We start from the raw sequence: 21,573 nt of genomic DNA, 5'->3' as shown, positions 1-21,573 counted from the left end.
CAAGATTCGAAAGCAGAATTGTCTTTTGATGTTTAATATTTCCTGGAACTGTTACTACCTAATGGTATGCAATGTTATGATACAACAGTGCAGAGAGGCCAGGACTCAATGCTAAATTCTATACCTAATCTCATGGTCAAATTTTTATTCGTATAGCGCTTTTGGCAAAATGTTGTACATAGAACATATTTATCACACTTATCACCGAACCAAAGTTGGTACTTCTTTATCGACCTCGAAAGTAGGAAAGACAGAGTTGGCTTTGTTGGGATTCGAACCTGCAACCTACAAATAACGTGCAGATTGCGGCAACGAGTGCTCAAACGGCTGAGCTATCTTATTGGCTAACATCCTTTAAGGTCGGTAAACTGAATATCGACTGAAGTATAATCACAGAGCCTAGATGTTGGACGAACCATAAATGAAGTGCTTCATTAAAGTAAATGCCTATCTGGATTATCACATGGATATGCTTTGCTGACTTTCTATTTCAATCACAAATGTAACTTTCATTTGTTTGTTTTTGAACAGCGCTTGCACTTCCTGGAGAGTCAGGTTTTGGAGGTTTTAATTGTAGTCTTGAAGATGTGAGAGGCTATACTACCTGTGATTGATGTAATGACAATCACTCACCCTTGATCAAAGACTCTGTTGCCACTGACCATTTATAGTAATGACTCCATTGACTGCAAGGTTGAAGGGATGTAAACTAGACTGTGCATACTCATTATTTTACAAACTGTTTTATAATTAGAGTGTAAATAAATATAAGTCTAAAATGTATCTGCCTCCGCATGGTTATGCACACAGCACAGGAACTCTGAAAAATAAAATTGTGCTATACTTGTTTGCTTTCACTGGGAAAAGAAAGCGTCATTTGTTACAAAAGACAAATTCTCAATTGCAACTCAGTTTTCCATCTCATTAATTATACATACTAAAATGCTAGGAAAACAAACATGTACAGTGCTTCTGTTTGCTCCATGAGCAGAAGCTGAACAGAGTCAGAGGCTTTTCTCCATGGCTTGCAATCACATCCATGTAGATAGGAAACAAAAGAACTGTCCAAAAACCTGACCTTTGCGCTGTCCTCTGCTCTAAACCTGTGTGTAACTGTACGCAGGATAATAGCTGTCCTATTTACAAGATTTTCATGCGTAAAAAGGCCTAGTACGCCCCTTATCTGGAGGCCTGGCTCTACTATGGGCTCCTTGAAGGGTGGAGGAGCCGATGTTGTAGTTCCATGACTAAGGTCTGCAAGGTCGATAAAATATAGAGCAGATCCCGAATTTGAGCAAATACTACGCTGTAGCTCAGCTGAGAGAACTGCGGGAATGGCTCTCCAGCGACAAATCAAAACCATGGGCTAGAATTGTTCAGGCGGTAGCAGGGACTCCTCTAGAAGGGGTGTTGTGGTTGAGCAAACAAGATAGACCTAGGGACATAGGCCTGAGCCACATCCTCTCGTTGGTATGTGAAACATGGGACCGGCTGATTAAACAGGGTCAATTATCCACAATCCCTTCCCCATTCCTTCAATACTGGGGAACCCAGAGTTCTCCCCAGGGATACCCTAGGGCTCCTTTGCAAAATGTCAGGCAGTAGGGTGCAAAAAAGTGGGAGACATGTTAAGGGGGGTGGGGGGGTTAGATCCTTTGAGAACTGCAAACAGCAATTGGTACTTTCCGAAAAAGTGAGGATGGATTATTACCAAATGAGACACTGGCTGAACCATCCCGATAAAGAAAGCAGTTCAAAGAGGCCTTACTCTCTTTGAAAAATGTATAACAACTCGGGAGCTAAACAACTATTATCAAGTTTAAATGGGATTCAACAGGGTGAAGTCCCTGACCGCACATGGCCATCCATGCTGAAATGGCAAAACACACTTGGGGGATGGGGGGGGGGGGCGGGTTGGGCGGTGGGCATGTGATTACCAGTCAACCACTGGGAAACTAACCAGATCTATTCAAATGAGGGAGACGTGGTATAATACCATGATACAGTGCACTACACCCCAGAGAGGCTACACACAATGTGCCCAGGGATATCTCTGGAATGTTGGAGGGGGTGCTCGAGGAGAGGAGACACATATGGTGGGATTGGCCAGTACTGCAAGGATATCGGGAAGAAGTTAAAACAGAGATACATAAATTGGTCCAAGGCCCACCAAACTACTCTTAGAACGAATGGATGTGTGGCCTCTTCAACCCGGAATTCCAGCTACCAACCAAACCACAACGTAAAGTCTTTTCAATCCTACTAATAGCGGCCTGGGTGGTAATAGCAAGGAAATGGAAGCAGGAAATAGCCCCTCTGAAAGGCGAATGGCTCTGTAAAGTCTGGGACATAATAGCCATGGAATGGGACACCTAAGGAATACAAAGGAACAGGGACAAATTCCGACAGGACTGGGGACTGATACTCGAATACCTCAAAGTAATCTCAACTGCCCACCCAGAAGGAGCAAGACTTGTATCACTGAAAGACTTGTACGCAGGACTCGAGTCAAGGGGAGGGAGGTGGGGGGGGGGGTGCAGAGGAGTTGTATTGTTAAAATAAAAATCCCAATAAAAACAAATTTTAAAATAAAATAGAAATATAGAGCAAAAGGTCCCTGGGGGCAGCCAGTTTGCCTAAAGGGGCAGCAGGTAACGCAGTGGGTGGTACTCCAGGCATTAGAGGAGGCTGAACTGGCGAACGAGGTATTGGCAGGCCAGGATCAGGCTGTTCAACGATTTCCTCGTGTTCTGAGAAAAAGGCCTCCAGAGTCTCTTATCTGAGATCTCAGCCCCTTGAGGGCAGGTGGGATGTAGCAGTGGATACAGAAGGCACCAAGGTGAAGAGTGGCTTGGCTTTTGTGGGCCTTGGCATAAAAAGACAATGCTGTCCACACTAGCCCCTCTGTGAAATGTGTCAACCGATGAAGCTTGCAACTTGGACACCAATAGTACTGGCGACGGTCTAGGAGGCAGAGAAATATTTGGTAGAAACGGTAGTTGTGGTAGTTGACAAAGTCATCTATGAGGAGGTGGACGATCTAGATTGATTGTGGACTGTCAACTGTGTTGTTGAAGAGGTTGTCGTCAGTAAGGTTGTTGATGTTGAGGACGACCTATGCATGTGGCTCACAGACTGAGTCGATGCGGACGTCGCTTCTCGGACGAGTGCGTTAAACATGAAGCAGTCGACGGAACTGTTGACTTGGTTGCCGTAGATGAAGCAGTCATTGACGGGGCCATTGATGAAGTGGATGGTGTTATAAGCATCAACGGAGTAGGCGATGGTGGAACAGTCGAAGTGTGCGACTTGTGTCCCCTTTAAGTTTCTTGCCCAGGGAACGTTCTTTGCGTGATCTCGACCTCTTAGATGAGGGGGTATGGTTGATGGGTCTGCCAATTCTGATAGAGGCATGACTACGGATTGAGGTCGAGTCAGAGGCACCGACACCCTCTTCTAGCCAAGTCGCCAATCTACGGTGATGGACTTGTGACTCTTCTTGGTGTCTGTCTTTGCGGCGAGCGAGGAAGGCCTCAAACTTGTGAAGAGGACTTGAAACGACCGAGAAAATCCACCGATGGATGAGATCTTTGCCGGCAACGGATCCCCGTAGCCAGCATTCACTAAGGTGACTGATGGTGAATACAATGATTGAAAAATCTCTCAAAAAAGGACCAAGACATTGATATTTCGAACAGCAAAACATGAGGTCTCCAACACGTAAATTCATGGTAAAAACCTGAAAATGGCCACCGGGGGTGGAGCTAAGGAGGACTAATGTCATTGGCTGGGGCAGTATGGCCCAACATGACAGCAATAGGCTATATAAGTGAGAAGCAGTTTTAAGCTTTAAAGCTGAACTGCTTTAATATTACCAAGGATTCCCAGCCTGACGACAGGGGAATATTCATGAGCATGTGAATCCATTAAAGATCCATTGCTGGAGAACCTTCGAAATTTTCTACATCATAGCTGATGATAAACCTTTCAACCTTTCTCATCTTCTTCTAGGGTTTTTGGCACCACTCTTACTTCCCCGGGCCAGTGTGACCAAGCCATTGGCCAGCGGGCAAATAATGAGACAGAAGATGTCTTATCCACGACGATGACAGTCAACAAGATTGAGACCAATGATGGCGGACCTAGACCTGGACCTAAACCGAGACCTGGATTGTTGTGACAGACTATGGGGACTTACGGTGACCCACTGTGGAAGACTATGAGCTAAATCTGACACCAATTTCAGGGGCAGAGCGCTGATGGGTCCTGAGGAGTGACAATTCCAAATTTGGCTGCTCCCATTGCTGGTAACTCACTCGTCAACACCAATGAAGCCCCTACTGCCAGTAACAACAGCAGTGAAGATGGGCACTTCCCTTGCTTCGTCAGCGCTTGTTCCCCAGAAGATGGTGGGGTAACGGTTACATTTTTTTAACCTTAGAAAGTTCTGAAGCTGGCTCGAGGTAATAGACCCCACTCGAGCATCAGGGGATCACTGCCTGGGCTTCACTTTCCCAGACAGTTTGCTCTTATCCTCATCTGCACCTTTGTACCTTTCATCTCCCTTTTAGGCCCCTTTTCGCCTCCAGGATGGTGCAGCCAAGCCAGAACTTTCTTTTCCCTGTCCGCTATGGCGGTTCTTGGCAGAGGTCGCAGGCTTAATCATCATTGTGGTGTATGAAGTACATACAATATTCATGTGACCCTCCTGCATTATTATTTTGGTATTTATTGCGCGCTGACCTTGAGCTTTGAGAAGAATCGGAGCGCTTTACAGAGGTATACAACTGTACAGATGGATAAACGGAGCGCTTTTCAGAGATAATAACACGACAGATATACAGCATAATGTTGTTCCTCAAAAACTTGGGACACAGTTTGAAGAAGGATATCCTTCCTTTCCCTACCAGGCTAGCCATGAAGAAAAGGGACCAAAGCACCTACCAGAAGAAAACAAGCTCCAGAGTCCTGGATCAATATGGAAGCCTTGTGAAAAAACAAAAATAAAAAAGAACAGCAACAAATGCCAATTAACTGGAAATCACTCCCAGGGGTGCCTTCTTCAATGTGAAAGGAAATAATCTGAAAGTAAACTGTAGGCTGTATAATGTGGGCTGGCAAGACTGGGTATATCGCAGTGGGCTGGCTATACTTGAGCTCTTGAAGCAGAACTATCCTAACAGACAGGAAGTCAATTTAATTGCATATAAATGTAAACGCTGTTTCCATGTGTTCCCAGCAATAGGTGGGGAAATATGCTCAAGTATTTTCATTTATAAAAGACTCAACACTGGGGGATCTGTACTGTGCAGACGATCATGTTGGTCCTTGAATCCTTCCTCTTCACATATACTAGTTTATGGACATTAGCAGTGTTAGGCAGAAACCTGTGCAGTTCCCTTAGGGAACACTGCAAAAGATTTAAGACTACAGGTGTTGGCAGTAAACCCACTTGGTAGCAGTCTGTACCACCCAGATTTACCTGGTAGCTGTGGCTGAGCAGTCAGACTTCTCTCAAGAAGAGTTAGGCAGTATGCAAAGTATACACAATAGGCACTCAGACACACCAATACAAGCAAACACTGACCAGAGCTTTTGTATCAAAGTATATAATTATTTATTTAAAAACACACTGTTTGAAACACTCCAGCACTCTTATTGTAAAATATTCTAAACACAGTTACTATTGTAATATATACACCCCTTTTTCCTTATCAGATAAGTCACAGTAAAACACCACTTATTTTCATACAGAGGTGAGCGCTTAACTAGATGGCACTCCAATAAGTTTGTGAGAAAGGGAGGGAAAAAGACAGAATATGGAAAGGTACACCACTCTAAGATTCAGGAACACTGTTAGCAAGGCAGAATAGCAAAAGTCACTGGTGAGCCAAAGTCCAAAGGCTGGGCCCGCTCTTAGAGAGAGCAGAGCACAAATGCGCCCAAGATCACACAGTTACACTAGGCTTTGAAAGTCTTGCAGAGGGTTCAAAAAGAGTTTAGAGGTGCTTTAGGAAAGTTTAGCCAAGGTGTCCCAGGCTAACCCAGGTTCGAAAGCCGGGGGCTAAATCTACCCTGTACAGTCGGTAGCAAGGGAAGCCGGGTGGGACACGGTACCTTAAGTGGGAAGGATCCTCCAGCGGTGGCAGTTGTTCCTGGCAGTGGGTGCAAGTCGCATCGTCGTCCAGGGGAAGAGAAGATCTCGACTTGGAGGGAAGATGAAGGTTGTTGCACTACCAGGGAAGAAACCAGCCGCAGAGTTTTCCGGTTAAAGGTGGTACCTTTGTTCGCGGTCGTGGTAAAATGTGGTATCCCGGTTGCCGGGGTGCTTGGCACAGGCAAGGCGGCCACGAGGTACATCGGGAAGGCGAAAAGACGGTGAAACTGGTTATCCCCACCAGTCAAAGGAAGAAGACTCTCCGGCGGGAGATCTCCTCTGTCGTTGGGAAAAGTGGTGAGACGGTCCAGCAGGGCTCCACCGGTGGTGGTGTCGTGGCAGGTCGGCTCAGCTTCTCCCTCGTCGGATTCTTAGGTCCTGTGGCGACTTCTGAAGTTCCAGTCCCCAAAGCCCTGCTTTTATGCAGAAAACCCCCATTCACTCAGCCTAGCTGTCACTCAAACATGCTAAGTGGTGAGCCAGTGCGACTTGAGTTGCCTAGGCAACTCAGTCCAGGGTGCCTAAATTCCCCTCCACCCCTCCTAAGTACCCCAGAGTGGCACCACTTTGGAGGGCTTCTGTGGAGAAGCCCGCCAAAAAGTGGAACAAAGGGCTCGACTTGGGTTGGAGTCACAGAAGAGAACACAAACGCCATTTTAGAATCAAGTTTTGGCAAAAAATACCAACCGGAGAATTAATATTAATTAAATAAACCGGCGGTATGTTCGAGCTACCGTAAATAATTAAATAAAGGTAGTAGCCTGAAACAATGGGAAATCCCATAGGAAAATATTCGCGGTTGAATATAAAAAGCAGTATCCACTTCCACCCGCCAAAACTCGATCAGGGGGGACGGAGACGTGCCCCCTCGACTAACAGACCCCGGGGCAATTGAATTGCCCCAGCCAGTACGTCCACAATATGATGGTTTGTACTGGTTCTGTTCAGAATTTAAGACTAGTAAAGTCAATGGTGACTTTACATGCCCTGGGAGACAGTAGTCAGTCCCAGGGTATGGAGTCTATACTGGGGGGTCACTATGACACCCCTGTGTCACTGCACTGAGGGTGCTGTGTAACACACATCACAACAACACCCTATGGAGTAAAAGACCCCACAGCCCATTAAACACATCTAGATTCAAAGAAACACACTCAAATCATGCCCAAGAGTGAGGGTAAAAGAGTCTCACTCTTGGCAGGAGAAAAAAATAAACCCCAAAAATCCAGCAAAGCTGCTGGGGGACTCACTAGGTTAGGAAATTCAGCCTAAACAGAGAATTCTCCCTAACAAGCAGCAACATTTCTGGCAAAATAGATTATGAAAGTGATGCCCCGAGAACTTCATATTAATGGGCACAGCATTTCCACCCCGGCAACCTCCAGAGGCAAACATGTAACAGGCTATGTAGGAAAGCTAAAGACTGAAGATTCAGTGTCTGGGAGAACAGCTGCAAACTCATTATCAGACAGGGCATACACTTAAAGTATCTATGGTATGATAGACTTAATTTAAGAAAATGGCTGTAGCACAAACGGTTTGTATAACATTCACAAAATTCTAAGTAAACAAAAGGCTAATCAACATACTTTATTCTACTTTAATTTTTTTATTTTCAATTTACCATGCCAATATAGATTAGGACTACAACTCTTGGTCAGGCTGCAGCCTTCTATACTTGGACATCTATTTTACTACTGTAGCACTATCATAGTGCATGATGTATGTTGTATTGAATGTGTCAAGCTATGTTTCAAAATATTAAAACAACAGGTGAGATATGTGTACAGGTTTGTAGTTAGGAATGCCCTACATGTTAGCAACACAACTAATGCGTTTATTTTATACTCTTTTTACGAAACGTTTGTCACTTAACATAATAGTAAAAGTTGGCAGGGCAAAATAAAATGAAAGAATGTGCACTCCTTACTTGAATGGAGTATTTTCAGGCTCAAGCATTGCTTTGTGACGTAGTATGGCCGGACCTGCTGCTACTGTTAGATCACTTGGAAAGGTATTAATGTAGTTCGATGGTGGGCTTTCAAACTGGTTCATTTGCTCTTGAAGAATGTGTTCCCATTGTTCCATGGTTTTTACAACGGCAATTCCCAATGGTGAAGTTACAGGGAGATCTATTTCAAAGAAAAATAAACGAACACAGTAGAAATTAAAACACTGACGAGATAAAATATCATTTTGATGTATTTGTAGTCTTCTGTAGCTCTATTTCATCAAGGGCATTGGTGGGGTGCTCCTCCGCAGATGCAAGATAATAATACATTATTTTAAAACAATTTAAGATTTTGGACCATCTGCATGTACATTTGGTATTTCTATTGTTATTGTGTGCTTTTGGGAGGAAGGGATGTAAGCAAATTTGTTTGGAGGATCTGCAACCGACCTGTTGGCCAGATCTCTCGATGCTTAACTGGTGCAGGGGTTGGAGAGTAGCGAGGAGATGAGGGCTTTCCGATGTTTCCTGAATAACAATGATTTGTTGTGCTTTCGATGGCTATCTGCAAAAATGATCGAATTCGAAAATACCTACTGCAAAATTAACACTTTTTTTGGTTGAATTTTTTAGGGATTAGTACATTTTTTGTAAACAAATAAGGTAAATGTATAGGTTAAGGTAGGGGAATTGGGGAGGGGCTGCGGGGAGAGCAAAAATAATTTGGCAAAAAAAACCGGTAATTTTGCAGTAGATATTTCGATCATTTCACAGTAATCTCTTATGATGTGCATGATGAAGCGTTTTAGAGGCATGTTTTATCTGATGTACTCTTAAATAGCCCCCTGTTGAGATCATTATGTTATGCTTGAAGATCAATAGCAGCACTGAGGTCCTACTTGGAAAGGTTTATTTCAGTATAGCTGATTTTCTGGATTATTTTGAGAGAATGATTGTGGTTGATGCACATGCATTTGATTTGGATGCATCCAGGGGTTATTGTGAGGTGGTTTCAGCCAAAGATGGATATAGCTTTAAGGCTTCATTTTGGAATCGTTGTAGTCTGAGGAAATCGGGTCCTGTCTGCCCTGGGGACAGTACAATGCATCAAGTGAGCAAGGAGAAGCCAAGCGTTTGAATATTTACTGTATTGTAGGTTTTTGCGTCCCTGGCCTGGAATACAATCACCACGCGATCCACAATAAATTTCACACAGACCGTAACTGAAAAGGTGCCACCACAACTGAGACTGAAATGGTGAACATGATGAACGAGTGAGCACCAACAGAGGGCCTGCTGCAGGTAACAGCAAATGAAGAGGGAACATTTACAAGATTGTAAGAGTTATTTCCATCATATACAAAGTATGGGACTGCACGCATAAACAAATACTACTTAAGTCTTATTGCCTGTACCTTACTTAATTGGGCAACATGGCGGGTGTTCACGTGCAATGAATGAAAGGAAAACTGGGGTCAGGATGAGTAAAGTGGCACTGCAATTGAGATTTAGAGCCAGGCTGTCTACCAATGAGAACATTTTGGCTCTGACAACTAGTGTCCCAAAGGCATCCAAACAACGTCTGACTCGGTTTTTGCTGCATTTATAGGCTTATAAGCAGCATATTGTCAATGAACAAAGTTACTAACGTGGGGCATGGCTCTCACCTGCTGAATTTGGTCATAGGTTGTCATGATAAAACACTGGTTCACGTACATGTGATGTGACGGACCATATCAAAACGTAATTATGGCATGTAGGTTGTGATGTCGTTGAGCTCACCCATGTCACGTGGGAAGGGACATGGGGTGGCGGGAAGGTGAGGGGACATGGGATAGTTGTGGAACGTCAGTTCCTGTTATGTGAAGCTTGGAATAAAGACACATTCCACTAAGCTCCTAACCTCTGTCTTCTTTCTGAGTGAATGACGTTGAGGGCCCGCATTCATAGAGCGTGTGTGACTGCGTCAGCGATACCATAACTGGCGACAAGGTATTCGTACTCCCCATGGCACCAGAAATCCCCTCTGTGCCGTTTTCAAACTCATGGCTCTGCAGCGCCACTCGAGCTGTGGGCAGTCGGCCCGAAAACGGAAAGCAGAAGAAAGGTAAGCGGGTCGGAGCGTGTAGGCTCCCCGCCAACTGGCCACTCCCTCTTCACATCTCCTGGAGGGTGTGAGCTGCTCCCCGCCAATGGCAAGTAACATCTGCGTCACAACACAACATTCCGGGCGGTCCTGAGACAGTGCTCTCCCACCAACGGCAACGCTCCATGGATGAGGGGCAAATGAGCGGTTGAAGCACAATCCTCCCGCTCCCATAAAGACAGGTGTCAGAACACGTACGCTCCCCGTTCCAACACCAAAGGCAAGACGGTTGGAGGAAAACTCCCGCTCATAGGCACCACCCAGTGGTGAAAAAAATCAGATGACACTGCAAGTTGTATTTTATTTTTCTCTCTCACACAAATAAAACAAGTAATTAAAGAAACACGAAGCAACTCCACATCATCACAAGTCTTCAAGGTAGGATTAATCATCTGGGACAATATATCATAAAATTTCAAAGTTGTGACACAAAATAACATCAATTATCACCCTAGTGGCGAAATAAGATGACTGATGAGTTTGGGGAGGACTCATTAACTGTTCAAGTCACACCGGCCCGCACTTTACCCACCAAAATGTCAGACAGCCCACTAACTCAGTTACCGTCAAATTGTGATCTCAGTGACACGGCTAGGACCAAGATGGAAAAGATGGCTAAGAGACTTTGAAGTATGTTTGAAAGCAGTGGGTCCACTGAATGATGAGAAGAAACACAGCCTGCTAATACATGCAATAGATTCAAATGTGAGGGACATACTGGCCGAACTCCCAGAAGGAGACAGAGACACATACACTAATCTAAAGACAACCCTCACAGACTATTTCACACCCCACACGAATGTGGACTATGAAAGACACATTTTTCACACCACTAAACAAATAAAAGGTAAAACTATGGACGCTTTTGTAATGAGACTGAGGGTAAAGATGAAACATTGTGATTTCAACAAATATTCAAATGAGAAAGCTCTCCGCTCTCAAATCATAGTTGAATGCGAGAGTGCTGATCTTAGGAAACGGTTATTGCAAAAACCACAAAGCCTAGAGGAAATCCTACGCCTAGCCCGGTCAGATGCTGCCCTTGCAGCACAAGTAAAAGGACTGGATAAGATCAAGATAACTCATGGAAAGCATGAAAGTCTAAACAAACTGGAAAACATATCAAGGGGAAACGTCGACCCATTCTGCTACATACGTGGATATGAATACCTGCACGAGGGACAATGCCCTACCATGGGTCACATATGCTCTGCATGTGGAGGAGAAAATCACTATAAAGCAGTTTACTTCATATATCGTAGCAAAATGAGAGGCGCCGTGAGAAGCGAAAAACACACACATTGCAGGGATCAGAGACACATGAGCCCACCTCGGGTGTCATACCACCAGAGCGACTCCACACGGCGAAAACATCGAGAAGAACAGGTTGACAACAGACCCTCAATTGAGTGGAAAGAATAAATCCACATCCTCTAGACAAATGAGAAAACCCCGAAGCTATGTCAGGTGCCTAATAGAACAATCCCAATCTGACAGTGCGTCCAGTGCCTCCTCAGAGGACAATGTCAAGAAAAGTGGCAGCTTCTCCCAACATGATCAGACCCTGATCATGAGTATGCACAAAGGATAGTTACCTTTGCTCAACAAAAAGTTTGATTCAACAATGCAAGACATCTTAATCTAACTGTGTACTTTGTTTGCTTCAATGTGAAAATATTTGCTTTTTTTCTTTCCCCCTTTTTTGTATTTATTCTTGAATCATTCTATTTTATAAATGTTAACCATTTAAGAGAAAGGTTTTTGCTTTTTGTGACTAAATTTCTCTGAACATTTTATGGGCAAATTCTGTTTGGTATTGCTCACAAGTATCACTGTATAAAATTTCTTTACTCAGAACAATGAATAACATTATTCATTTTAACCATTTTTTTCTTTCTGTTTATATCAATTAATAAAATGTATGACTGAATATATTTTCCGTGTTTGCCCTACTTGTTCTCTTTGGTATTTTCCTATTTTCTTTCCGACTTCTTACGAAGCAGAACATTTATTGGTTGGGAAAAGTGAACCTGAACTGAGACCATAATTGCTTGGTCAACTAATAGTGAGAGTTAAAACCTTGTGTTTTCCTTGTACTTTGCCCCGAACTCCCACTGAACACGCAGGGGGCACCCCCCTTTTTATTGTAAAATAAGAAAAGTGGGAGAAACAGAGGAGAACCAAGGAAAATGGGCTACTTATACGCTTTAGGAAACCTGACAGCAAAGGAAAACAGCCCAATTTTGAGGATCCACGTCAACAAAAGGGCAGCAGAGTTCCTAACTAACACTGGAGCTACAGTTATTCTAATTAGTGAAGAAGTATATGATAACATACCAGATGCCCCCAGGTTATAGCCAGCTAAAGCAGACATTTTTCCACATGGATCAAAAACACCATTGGCCTGCAAAGGGTTTTTCACTGTGTCATGCGAATACCGAGACCACGCCCAAAACATACCCATGCATGTTCTTGAAGCGGCCACGGAAAGCGGTTGCATCCTCAGCTACCAGGCAGCCATTGACATGGGCCTAATCCATGCCCTATACCGATTTATGATGCACAAACATCTTGATCCTACAGCAAATAATGAACAAATATTCCCCTCTCTGTTTAAGGGATTGGGCAAGCTGAAAGACCGTCAAATAGAACTACACATCAACACCAGCGTCACTCCAGTGGCCCAACACTACCGAGGAATCCCAATTAACATTCAAAAACAGGTGAAAGACGAGCTAGTCAAACTGCTTGAGGCTGATATCATTGAACCAGGGGAGGGCCCCACACCATTGGTATCACCCATAGTGCTTGTTCCAAAAAAGGACTGATCTAACATTTGCATATGTGTGGACATGCGACAGCCAAATGAAGCCATCATAAGAGAACGTCACCAAGCTCCCCGAATCACAGATATGGTTCATCTCCTTAACAGAGCCACAATTTTCTCAAAGCTGGACCTTAACAAGGGATACCAATTTTGAGGATCCACGTCAACAAAAGGGCAGCAGAGTTCCTAACCAACACTGGAGATACAGTTATTCTAATTAGTGAAGAAGTATATGATAACATACCAGATGCCCCCAGGTTATAGCCAGCTAAAGCAGACATTTTTCCACATGGATCAAAAACACCATTGGCCTGCAAAGGGTTTTTCACTGTGTCATGCGAATACCGAGACCACGCCCAAAACATACCCATGCATGTTCTTGAAGCGGCCACGTAAAGCGGTTGCATCCTCAGCTACCAGGCAGCCATTGACATGGGCCTAATCCATGTCCTATACCGATTTATGATGCACAAACATCTTGATCCTACAGCAAATAATGAACAAATATTCCCCTCTCTGTTTAAGGGATTGGGCAAGCTGAAAGACTGTCAAATAGAACTACACATCAACACCAGCGTCACTCCAGTGGCCCAACACTACCGAGGAATCCCAATTAACATTCAAAAACAGGTGAAAGACGAGCTAGTCAAACTGCTTGAGGCTGATATCATTGAACCAGCGGAGGGCCCCACACCATTGGTATCACCCATAGTGCTTGTTCCAAAAAAGGACTGATCTAACATTCGCATATGTGTGGACATGCGACAGCCAAATGAAGCCATCATAAGAGAACGTCACCAAGCTCCCCGAATCACATATATGGTTCATCTCCTTAACAGAGCCACAATTTTCTCAAAGCTGGACCTTAACAAGGGATACCATCAGTTAGAACTCAATAAAGGGTCCAGGTACATCACAACATTTGCCACTCATCTAGGACTTCGGAGTGTCATCTGCAGCCGAGATTTTTCAGTCAGAAATTCACAATGTGATCAAACATGTGCCCAACTGTCTGAACTATAGTGATGACATCTTGGTTTTTGGGCAGACACAGGAACAGCATGATGACACACTGATGCAAGTCTGCATGGCACTGGAAGAGGCTCATCTCACATTAAATAAAGAAGTGTGAATTTCCGGAAAAGGACATTGCGATTTTTCGGTCACATTTTCTCAGAAGAAGGAATGACATCCGACCCGGAGAAAGTCAGTGCTCTCACAGGTGCCGAACGATCGAACACTGTCACCGACCTTCGATCATTCCTGAGTCTGGCAAGCTATTGCACACGATATATAAAGGACTTTGCATCCGTCAGTGCACCAGTCAGAGCACTCACTAAACTCAACTCAGACTTTAAATGGTCCAAAAGAGTGCCAAGAAGCATTTCAAGCGAACAAAGAACGGATCGCAGACGCCAAAAAGATTACTTATTTTGATCTGAGAAAACACACAGTAGTGGACGCAAGCCCGATAGGCCTCGGGGCCATCCTGACAGAACTTAATGACAAAGATGGACAAGATAAGTGAATAGTGTGATATGCAAGCAGGAGCCTTTCCGAAACTGAACAAGCCTACTCACAAGCTGGGAAGGAAGGCCTTGCTGTAGTCTGGGCTTGCAAACATTTTCATTTATTTTTATATGGTAAACCATTTACAGTTGTCACGGAGCACCAGGCACTATTGTTCCTATATGGCAAACCCCAAGCCAAGATGCCTCAAGAATAGCACGCTGGGCATTAAGATTACAAGACTATCAGTTTGATATAATACACAGGCCAGGGAAAGAACACAATCTCGCAGATTTCCTGTCAAGACACCCAAACAAAGAGTGCAAGATAGCCCCATCAATTGCGGAGCAATACATCAGGTATGTGGTTCAAGGAAACACACCACCAGGGCTAAATTCAGAACTTATAGCTCGAGAAACCAACGCAGATCAAGGAATACAAGTCATAATGAGATGCCTAGAAACCGGTCATTGGAAACAAGCAAAACAACTAAAAGAAAACGTGGGGGAAGAAGTAAGACAGGACATAACATGCTTGTTGGCCGTGAAAGAAGAGCTCACAAATTGTGCTGATGGTCTACTATTGAAACACACAAAACTAATAATTCCTCGTAGTTTAAGGCAAAGGGTCCTGGAGTTGGCACATGAAGGACACAGAGGGATTGTATCCGCCAAAAGGATGCTGAGGCAAAAACTGTGGTTCCTCAACTTGACACACATGTAGAAGAATTACTCAAAAACTGTCCCATCTGTGCAGTAGTAAAACCTCACACTCTACCTGAACCCCTAAACATGATGGAGTTACCGGAAGGAGTATGGGAGGAAATCGCCGTGGACCGCTATGGAAGGAGGTGAACACATCCTTTTAGTGGTTGACGAATATTCACGTTTCCCGGATCTACAGATTGTACCGTCCACTGCAGCTTATCACACCATTCCTGCATTAGACAGAATGTTTGCTACCTATGGCATCCCCAACATTTTAAAGACGGTCAATGGTCCACCTTTCATTGGACAAGACTTCAAAACTTTTGTGGAGTGTATGGGTTTCCATCATAGGAAAATAACACCTTTATGGCCTCAAGCAAATGGCACAGTAGAACGATTCATGTGCAACATTAAGCGCACCACTCAAATAGCTTGCATCACAGGAGAACCTTTGGAGAAACTCCTGCATCAGCTAATGAGAGACTACAGCAACACCCCACAAAGCACCACAGGGAAAGCACCATCAGAAGTAATGATTGGACGCAATATAAGGACTCGACTACCCCACCTCCCTTCAGAAGAAGAGCGATACACAGGAGATATGGAGATGAGACAGCAGGATACTTCTAAGAAGGTCAACATGAAATTCGCTGCTGATCAGAAAAGAAGAGCGCAAGAAAATTATTTAAATACAGGAGATGTCGTCATCGTGAAACAAATGCAACGACGTAAGAACATGCATGCTATCAACGAAGAACCCCTTACCATTGTGGGAAAAAAGGCTCCTTGGTCCTGCTGAAGGTAATCAAAAGACTATAACTAGAAACTCCTCACAATTCAGGAGAATGCCTGGACTCATACCAACTACACATCATAGTTTTGTAGAATATCCATCAGATTGGGATGCACGCTATGAAGGAGACCAAGAAGATTCCGGCTCCGAAATTCCACCGCGCATGTCACCAGGTTTGTCTGAAGGAGATAATCGGAGACCCCAAAGGACTCGGAAGAAACCACACAGGCTCATTGAAGAAATGTCTTGAAGTTACGGAATTTTATGTTTAGTAAAAACGTTTGAAGACACCAAACTTTATGTTTAGTAATGGGGGTCACATGGGACATGGGGTGGCGGGGAGGGGACAGAGATAGTTGCAGAATGTCAGTTCCTGTTAAGTGAAGCATGGAATAAAGACGCATTCCACTAAGCTCCTAACCTCCGTCTTCTTTCTGAGTGAATGACGTTCAGGGCCCCCTGTCACGACCCACATCCAAAAATCCCTCTGGCAAGCCCATGGGCCAGGAGAGGTCTGGGCTCAGGTCTCTAAGAAGCCTTGGCATCCACTTCATAGGCCCTCTTGGAGCCAGTCCTGGCGCCTATGGTGCCAGGCTCATACACAGTGAAAAGACATGTGCTTAGGGGATTACTTTATTTTGAAGCTGCCAGCCAACTTGGAGGCATCCACATAGCTTGGGCTCCTAGGAACCAAGCTATGCGGTATAGTGTTTTGGGTGTGGTAGCCTAGGGACTACTTTACCTGGACTACTTTCTTGTAACTATTTAAACCACACCCGAATTCGATAACACGCTTTGCGTTACTTTGCAATCTTGCAACGTGACGCTCACCGTGTCCAGCTATACCTGTGAACCTCGGAGAAGCAAAACCTGCATGGAGATATAAGGAACATCATTAGCAGCAGCAGTTTACCTGCAATCTTCATCTTTAACCGCCCACAGCTCTTGGGAACAGCTTCCTTGGATCAGCGCATCTTCCGGGCCGAAGGATCTGAAAAAGGGAAAGGAGCAAGGTATTAGAGACATCATAATATTACAAACTGCTCCGAAAGGCTTACCTGGCAGGTTGCCCATCGGCCGGCATAGCCTTGGAATGCCACATGCTGGGAGAACACTGTGACCTATGAGAAAAGAAGAAAAACAGGTTAGCAAAGGCAAGACATCACAGTGCTGCGCATAGCACTTACTTACCGCATTATAGCGCGCATCACGCGCCACCATTTATTGGCGAGGCCCAACTCAGTCAATGCGTCACGCTGAACCTCCGCATGTCTAAGGAAGAGAAAGAGACATTATTAAACCAAGAAAGGCATGCAGGAATAACAACACAATACGAAAACAGCAATAAGACCTCCCTGAAAGACATCAAACGGGCCGGCGTCAGTAAAGTAACTAGATCACATTCGCCCACGAAGGAAAACGCGCCCCTGCCAAGAAGGCAGGACGGAGAGCACACCTAATTCAACAATAAGGCAGAACCTCCCCCACAGGCCACATCTGGGAACCACCGAGAAGGATACCAGCGTCCAATTCGGCTGGGTGGCGTCCCCGTGGATACCAGGTGAGCCTAACAGAACGCAAAGCCTCCCAAAACTAATCCACCTGGGCACCATGAAGACATCAGAAATGGACCAATTGGCCCAATTGTTAGGGGAACTTCGTGCCTAGGTTCACTCTGCTCGACAAGAGACTAATGCCCTCCGGAGAGACCTAATAGTGACCAAAGAGCGCACTGAAGAGATTAGCAGGCAATACTTGCAATGACAGGCAGGACAGATACCTCTACCTGGAAGCAATCCAATGATGCAAAACCCCACCATACCATCCACTACCTCCACTCCAGTACAGATCATGTTACCTGGAACAGTTCCTCTGGCACCACCGGAGAGGTTTGCAGGCGACCCACGGAAGTATGCAACAATCATGAATCAGTGTCACCTTCACTTTCTTTGTAGGCCTGGAACATTCCCAAATGACAAGCTCGGGTAGCCTTTGTTTTATCATACATGAGTGGTAGTGCAGCGTATTGGTCGGTGCCGTTGGTGACCCATGATGATCCTTTGTTACATGACTTTGGGGGGGTTTCAGAGAGAAATTAAAAAACGTTTTGCTCGCCATACCCAAGAACAAGCAGTAGCCAATTAACTCCTTTCCCTCCGACAGGGGAATCAGGACTTGTTAACGTACATTGCTACCTTCAACAGACTGGTTGCCGAAGCTAGGTGGCTGGAAAACAAAAGAACCAGGTTGTTTCATCGGGGGTTACGAGGTGAATTAAAAGACGTTCTAGCCCAGGTGGTTGATCCTCCCAGAGACTGTTCCGAATTCATAAATTTGGTCGTGCAGCTAGACCACCGGTTGCAAGATCGGAAAGCAGACCGTTCCAAAACTGACCCTCGGGCCGTGTATGTTCGACCAAGAGACAACGCATCTCGAGTGCAAGAAAACACTGTGGTACCCATGCAGATCAGAGGGATACAACCTCCATTAACAAAACAAGAGCGAGATAAAAGAAGACAACAACAACTATGTATGTCTGTATTGCGGAAAACCAGGATATTTCCTGAAGGACTGCCCAGTAAAACTCCCAAGGAGGATCGTCGGGGCCACACAAAAAGATGAAGTTAAGGAATCGGAAAACTACCAAGCTCGGCAAACGTACAGGTCAGTTTGTCGAGTGAGAGGAAAGAGTCACTGACCTCACACTTTGCAATACCTGTGATCTTTATTAACAACCAACGGTTGTCAAGAATGCATGCCGTTGAAGCATACATCGACAGCGGAGCAGTTGGAAATTATATAGATCAAGACCTGGCAGCAGAGATGGGGCTTCCCTTATCTTCCAAGCCAACCATTGACAAGGTAACCACTGTGGATGGGACAGAAATCGCTTCCGGACCCGTACCCAGTGCACAGCCGGGGTAACCTTGCTGTGCCAGAACGGACATCGGGAATCTATTTTGTTCAATCTCACCAAGGCACCTCAATTACGGCTAATACTAGGGATGCCATGGTTAGTTGCTCACAACCATTTGATTGACTGGCGGGCACAGAAATTAACCTTCCCTAGCGACTGCTCCCATGCCTGTTATTATCAAGAACAGAAACCTGACTTCAGTATCTCTACGGTTCCCGGAGCGACGGCATCAACCCTGGGAGTAACTAATACCTTGCCAAAAGAATACCACAATTTCCAGGATGTATTCCAGAAAGACCAAGCAAACACACTGCCGCAGCACAGGCCCTATGACTGTCAGATTGACCTTGTTCCAGGACAGAATCTGCGGCAGAATCTACGCTCTTACGGAACCAGAAAATCTTCATCTGAAGTCTTATTTAGACCAGTACCTTGCAAACAGATTCATCCGTCCATCGAAGTCCCCTGCAGCCAGTCCTTTGTTCTTCATACCGAAGAAAGAAGGGGACTTGTGTCATGATGCCTACCTCCAAGGAGCCAGGTCCGACCCAGCAACCCCAGAGGCAGGCATCATTCCCCCCAGGGAAGTGCCAGTGGGCCCAAGCTGGGGCCCTTTTGACACAGTCCTGGCGCCTTAGGCGCCAGGCTCATGTTGGACCCCTGTCCTGGCGCCTTAGGCGCCAGGCTCATAAAGCTAGACATGTGTTAAAGTGTTTTAATGTGCACTTACCTGATGCAGACCATGCTGCTACATCCAGGCCCCCTTGAGGCCTGAATGGAACTACTTTACCTGTGGGACTACTTTCCACCTAGGTGTGGTCGGGGAAGGATACATACCTTATCGGTGGAAGGATACATACCTGGAACTTCTTCCAAAGCTATTTAAACCACGCCCGATCAGCAACCCACGCTTCGCGTTGTTCTGCTCCTCGCAGCTGGACGCTCACCGTGTCAGCTCCTGCATCTGGACTTCAGCCACGCCTGTCAGCATCCTGGGTCACCTGCAAGGGGAGATAAGAGAGAATTGGGGAGAAAGAAGACCTTACCGGCTAAAGCTGCATCACAGAGACATCACACCGACGATCCTGAAAGGGAAGACATCATTTTTAAAAGCATTTCGTTTCGATCGCTGCAGCGCTGCATTTCACTCACCTTTCCTGGGCACCTCCATCTTCAGCAGCGATCATCCGGATCCGCAGCCACTTCCCAGAGCCTAGAGAGAAAAAGACAAGAACACAAGGTGAGAGAAGGAAAGGAATAGGAAAAGCTCAGTTTCCTTCTAAGACTTACCTGTTGGGTCATTCCCATTTCATTTCGGGTCCTGCCGCTTCCTGGCATTTCGGACCCCGGCCCCTATGGGGAAAAAAGACAAAGACATTGAATGAGCGAATGCAAAGACATTACCCGAACGCTCATCTAGAACTTACCTGTCATTTACTGGAACTGCACGTTTCACTTCGGGTCGGCGCCATATCTCCGGCATTCCGAACCCTGGCCCCTAAGGGGAAAAAGACATAAGCGTTAGCGCTTGCTGCAATAAGACAATGAACATTATTATTAAGCTTGAACTTTTGAACTTGCTACAGAACTCTTTCAGCGCCTTACCTGAATAGTCAAGGTTATTTGAATTCCTATGAAACCTCAATCCAGTGAAGTAACTGGGTTTCAACGCGCCCCTGCATCAGAAGCAGGATGGAGAACTCATCCTTCCAGACCCTAAGGTGAGACTTCACGGGGAATCGTGGAAGGGTATCGTGAAAGGTTGGAAGGGAGTGGGAGGCTTGAGCATTATTCCGTCAGTAGGCAATACTCCCTTTTCACGCACAGGGGAATATTCCTGTGAGCAAGAGAAGCCAGAGTAGAGGGGCCCTACCTGTCCATCCTCAGAGTCCTGCGCTTCACCATTGAAGAAGCATCAGCATTCGAAGCCAGACCTGCGCCTCCGTGGGAATCAGGTGAGCGTGACAACTTGAGGACCTGTATTGACTACCGCGCATTAAACCAGATCACAGTGAAGAACCGTTACCCCTTGCCACTTATCCCTGAAATGCTAGACCAGGTCAAAGATGCACAGATTTATACCAAATTGGACCTTCGAGGAGCGTACCACGTGGTCCGAGTCAGAAGCGGAGATGAATAGAAAACTGCTTTCCGTACCAAATACGGCTTGTATGAATATCAAGTCATGCCCTTTGGGTTATGCAACACTCCTGCAGCATTTCAATATTTCATGAATGACGTCTTGAGAGAATTGATTGATGTCTGCGCCCTAGTGTACATAGATGACATCTTAGTGTACTCAACCTCGAAACAAGATCATATCAAGCACGTTTGTTCAGTCCTCACCAAGCTACGCCAACAATGTTTATATACAAGGCTTGTAAAATGGTTTTTTCATATCACCGAAGTTGAGCTTCTTGGTTTTATCCTTACTCCAGGAGGCATCAGGATGAACATGCACAAAGTAGACGCCATTTTGAAATGGCCATCACCAACGTCATTGTAAGGGGTACAAAGGATGTTGGGCTTTGTGAACTTCTATCGCCGGTTCATACCAGACTTTTCT

The 21,573-nt window shown here is 45.2% G+C and overlaps 1 protein-coding gene across 4 annotated transcripts in view; it reads right to left on the bottom strand.

The window, feature by feature from the left end:
- DMXL2 (Dmx like 2) overlaps positions 1-21,573 on the bottom strand; it is a 2,950,233-nt gene that overhangs the window by 653,931 nt on the left and 2,274,729 nt on the right. For all 4 annotated transcript variants that reach the window (XR_011279824.1, XR_011279825.1, XM_069624807.1 and 1 more), the window contains exon 32: positions 8,088-8,289. Coding sequence is in view for 2 of the 4 variants with exons in the window: in XM_069624807.1 (XP_069480908.1) it covers positions 8,088-8,289 (202 nt within the window). In the remaining 2 variants the exon portion in view is untranslated. The remainder of the gene's footprint in view (positions 1-8,087; positions 8,290-21,573) is intronic.

The sequence above is a fragment of the Ambystoma mexicanum genome, chromosome 11 (genome assembly GCF_040938575.1).
Source record: "Ambystoma mexicanum isolate Mex_15411 chromosome 11, UKY_AmexF1_1, whole genome shotgun sequence".
Taxonomy (NCBI): domain Eukaryota; kingdom Metazoa; phylum Chordata; class Amphibia; order Caudata; family Ambystomatidae; genus Ambystoma; species Ambystoma mexicanum.
Note: the sequence above shows the minus strand (reverse complement) of the source record. Positions and strands in the feature narration are given on the sequence as shown.